Source organism: Leuciscus leuciscus (genome assembly GCF_965113295.1).
Source record: "Leuciscus leuciscus genome assembly, chromosome: 16".
NCBI classification, from domain to species: Eukaryota; Metazoa; Chordata; class Actinopteri; order Cypriniformes; family Leuciscidae; genus Leuciscus; species Leuciscus leuciscus.
The window spans coordinates 3,711,950-3,716,638 of record NC_138740.1 but is presented as its reverse complement, the minus strand read 5'-3'; the positions used below and the strand labels follow the sequence as shown (position 1 = coordinate 3,716,638).

Below are 4,689 nucleotides of genomic sequence, written 5' to 3'. Positions count from 1 at the left end.
TTTTTTTTTTTGCAGATAGCAACAAGAGGCGTCACAAGATCAGAAAAGTAATTCTTGATGAGAAAAAACGCTTGGCAGCGACCATTTCTGAGTACAACAACTTGGCTGAACCATCTAAGCAAATTGTGTCCACTGATGCCAGTGTCCTGACTGATGCATGGCCTTGGAACAACATAAGTGAAAGTAAGTTCCCCATTAAAGGGATAATTTTATTTCAAAGTGAATTTTGGTATGTTTTAGCTTACCTCAAGGGCATCCAAGATGTAGGTGTCTTTGTTTCCACAGTAGTTTCAATTTTGATATTTTTAGGTCAAACCGTTCTTGTCTGTCAGTCATATAATGCAGGTCTATGGTCACGGTCTCAAAGAGCATGCACAGAGTCCAAATTAAACAATTCCCCATCGTAAGTACACATTGATGGCCTAAGACACGAAACGAGCGGTTTGTGTGAGAAAACGAACAGTATTTATATTGTTTTTACCTCTTGTACACAGCCATGTCCAAGTGATCTGAGGACGTGCGTGCTTCCAAGTGTGAGGTAAAAAAAAAATGTGGACTTCTCTGTGCATGCTCTTTGAGGTGATGACCATAGACCTGCATTATATGACTGACAGACAAGAACGGTTTGACCTAAAAATATCAAAATTGAAACTACTGCGGAAAAAAAGACACCTACATCTTGGATGCCCTTGAGGTAAGCTAAAATATACCAAAAATTAATTTCAAAGTGAACTATCCCTTTAAATAAAATCTATATCTGAGCACTTCTTGCATAATTTTATTTGTATTAATCCAAAGAACAAAACTTCTAACTCTAATGTCTTCTGTTTTGATGTTGATGTATTGAAGCTGCTGCTGCTGACCTTCACACCAAAAGAACAGTGTTTGAGAAGGTTATGGCTGTGCGACGCCTGAAGGAGGAGGAAATGATTATCTCTAAAGAAATGCAGCAACACTGGACAGCAATGAAGGCACAATCTATGATGCTGGCAACTCTCTCCTCAAACTGTAAGCACTATTTTTGTCTATGTCTGTCTCCTGAAATATCAGATCTGGACTATACTAATTTGTATCTGTGCAAAATGTGAAAAAGTACTCAACCTCCAGTACTGAGCGGAAAGAACAGAGAGCAATAGCTTGCACCAACAAGTGTTGACTGTTGACAGTTTTTTATTTATTTATAAAAACTGCCTCCTGAAGCTTGTATCTAAATTTCATTTCACAACCCTGTTGTAATATGACTATTGAAACCTACTTTGTAAATACTTAATAAAGTGTCATTATTGACTTTAAAGGTTCCCGTATTATGCCCCTTTTCACAAGATGTAAAATAAGTCTCTGATGTCCCCAGAGTATGTATGTGAAGGTTTACCTCAAAATACCCAACAGATCATTTTTTACAGTATGTTTAAATTGTCATTTTTGGGGGCTCAGAAAAACGCGCTGTTTGTAAAAGGAGTGAGTGGATTTTTATCACTATTGGCTGGCTGGTTGTGTACACACACTGCCAACACACATTTATGTCCAAACAGCATGCAAAAGTGAATTTTGCATAATAGGGGACCTTTAAGAATAGTGTGTTTATGATAATATGAAAATCTTTTGTTTTTACAGCCTCGTTTGCTGACCAGCCTGAGGATGCACAAAGAGGACTACAGTGTCTGGTTCTTCAGAAACAAACTGAACTAAAAGCAGAAATGGTAAAAGTCAAGGGCTTTTACAGGAGAATCCTCAGCCATCAACCACTTCTGGAAATGGACTCGTCGGAGGAGGAGATGTCAGAAGATGATGCAGCTGACTTGGATTCCAGCACTTCTGATGAAGACTAAATGCACTATGTTTATGTTTGATGTTATTGAACAATAAACACTTTCTCTAGATGTTATCTCTGGCTTTTAGCTAACTGTGGGAAACATTTTCTATATAATTGTTTCTGTTACCATGTTTTTGAAAGGACACATTTGAATACAACCATGCAATACAACCATGTTGCGGCGGCGGAGAAGGGTCTGACTGCAGAGCCACAGTTTCACCCCGCGCATGCGCGACGCGCGCAGACGTACCCCATGGCGCGGGGAGTTTTTCACTCTTCCCATTGGCTGATATTCACTTACGTCATGCGTACCCCATGGCGCGGGGAGTTTTTCACTCTTCCCATTGGCTGATATTCACTTACGTCATGCGTACCCCATGGCGCGGGGAGTTTTTCACTCTTCCCATTGGCTGATATTCACTTACGTCATGCGTACCCCATGGCGCGGGGAGTTTTTCACTCTTCCCATTGGCTGATATTCACTTACGTCATGCGGAAGTTTGTGTTTTTGCTAAATAACTTAAATTAACCGCGATATTTACTTTAAGTTAACAGCAATCGTGCTATTTCGATAGATGCCGTGTAATCACTAGTTTGACTGTAATATTTTTTTTATATATTAAGCTGATATATGTTTTTACAACCCTAATTGGTATAAACTAGGGTTTACAAACCAGAAAAACTACATATATGGCGCTTATTTTATCAAGCTGCATAGCGCGGCTGTAGGGAATTGTAGTTTTTAAACTACATTACTGTTCTTCCTAGAATTGGAAGTTGTAAATACTGATTTGAGAGTTTATTGTGATATTTAAGGGCATGATACACTCATGTGTGAAATCAGATTTTAAATATATAATTGTAAAATGGGTGAAAATCTATTTTACCTATATTTTACCTATATGTAATTGCGCCCCCTGTAATTGACCACACTGACTGTTAGATGAGGTCAAGAGCTTTCCATAACAGTTGGTCCCATGTCTGTATTATAATTTTTTTTTTAATTATAGAACTTAATATATCCACTGAGCTCAGGGTTCAAAGGCCAATATATCAAAGCAGGAGCCATGAATAATCTTTTTACTGACATATGTTACTCTCCGGGGCGAGACCTTTCCAACGATGTACTTGGTTTGGCTCTAATCCATAGTCTTAATTTTGCCATTCTAGGTCCATATGATATCTAGGGCCACGCTTCAAAGAGCACTTTGAAGATACAATGAAGGGTTTTGCTTGTTTTTTTGTTTGTTTGTTTTGATCTTTTTTTATATGAGCAAAATGAGTCAGCTTCATGTAACAATTATAATAATAATAAATAAGTATATGGAATTACCACAGGTTTAAGGGGCAACCCATTTACCTTTGCAGTTTGTTGGCTTATAGGCTACTTTTTACAATACCCATGATATTTTATTTATTTCTAACTTTAAGATTCCTTTTTGGCATGCTGCTGCTGCAGTCTTTCTATCTAATCTACAGTAATTATAGAGGCCCTATGCTTATAGCTGCCTATTCCCATCATCCTGCTGCACAAAGACCCTGCCCTGCATGGGGTCAGCCCTATGTTCCCACATTTCTAAGAAATTCTTTTTTAGAAAAATAGGCCCTATGTTCCCACAGTCCTGTTTATATTGGGTTTAGGTTTAGGGATAAAGAAAAACAACCCTGGAAATGATGGAACATAGGCACGCTCCCCTCTGCATGTGATGCATTGACATACTATGTGCCCGCTTGCTCTCAAAGATGAGGCTTATGATCCATTACCTCAATGTTGCTAAAAGAGGTTGATATAATGTTGTAAAGCGAATATACCTGACCTTCAATCATCCAATCTGTGAGTCAGTTTGAAGTAGGTTGACAATGGATCTCTCCAAAGAGCTGGAGGTACAAAATCGTTGATGCAGGATCATTGGCATTCCATTTCTTCTCAATTTCGTGTCCAACATTGTGTCCTTGAATGAGACACCTAGTTGCTCCAGAGACGTGCATCCTCTGGTATATTGGAAGGCAATGTGTGCCAATTGTAAGTCCTAATGGATAAAAGCATCAGCTACATGACTTATTATTATGTTCATTGTTATACCCAGCCAGTCACAAGCAGATGGGTACCTCCTTTGAATCTGGTAAGTACTTAAGGTTTCTTTATGTCAAATAGGAAGTTTTTCCCTTGCCCTATTGCCTACCAAGTTGTTATACAGTGTTAAGGCTCTGTAAAGTGTGTTGGGAAAACTTAATTGTATATAACACTGTATAAGTAAAATTGAATTTAAAGTCTCACTCTATCCTAAAGAGACCCAATCAGATAGGGTAAACTGAAAATGTCAGTTTTCTTCTTACAGTGCAGTGTAATCATTACCAAATACATTTACAGCCATTTACCTGCATGTACAAAATTAACAAAAATTAACACTTAAACTCTGGAATGCGGTAGATGTAACGTGTAACATGTTTTCTAAAAATTATTACAGGGTGTTTGTAGACTGTTTTCAAACTGGCAGTTGCTTATAAAAGGGACAGGCAGTGTTTTATCATGATTGGCATTCTTATCAAAATTGATAATAGCACATGTCGACTCTAATGAAAAAACAACAACTTTATTTCAAAAATGAACATTGAAATTATCAAGAATTTTTTTATAAACTACAGCATGCTCTATTACAAGTAGAAACTTTGCCAAAACTGTCAGAGCCACCAGTTTCTGCATGTGCTGCTGGAGTCATGCATATTGTTGTGCTGGCTCCCAGGTGTCATTCCACACTTTGCCACTGTCCAGGAACGAAAGGAAGAATACACACAATGAAAGTTAAAAGAATAACCTCAGCTATGACATGTGAAACATGCCCTCTGTCTTCCTATGTCATACTACACATGCACAT

The 4,689-nt window shown here is 38.1% G+C and overlaps 1 protein-coding gene across 1 annotated transcript in view; it reads left to right on the top strand.

The window, feature by feature from the left end:
* LOC309477823 (uncharacterized protein) overlaps positions 1-1,880 on the top strand; it is a 10,385-nt gene extending 8,505 nt beyond the window's left edge. Inside the window, exons 16-18 of the mRNA XM_082141259.1 lie at positions 16-183; positions 850-1,008; positions 1,615-1,880. Coding sequence (XP_081997385.1) covers positions 16-183; positions 850-1,008; positions 1,615-1,829 — 542 coding nt within the window. The 3' untranslated portion in view covers positions 1,830-1,880. The remainder of the gene's footprint in view (positions 1-15; positions 184-849; positions 1,009-1,614) is intronic.
* Positions 1,881-4,689: the final 2,809 nt, after the last annotated feature.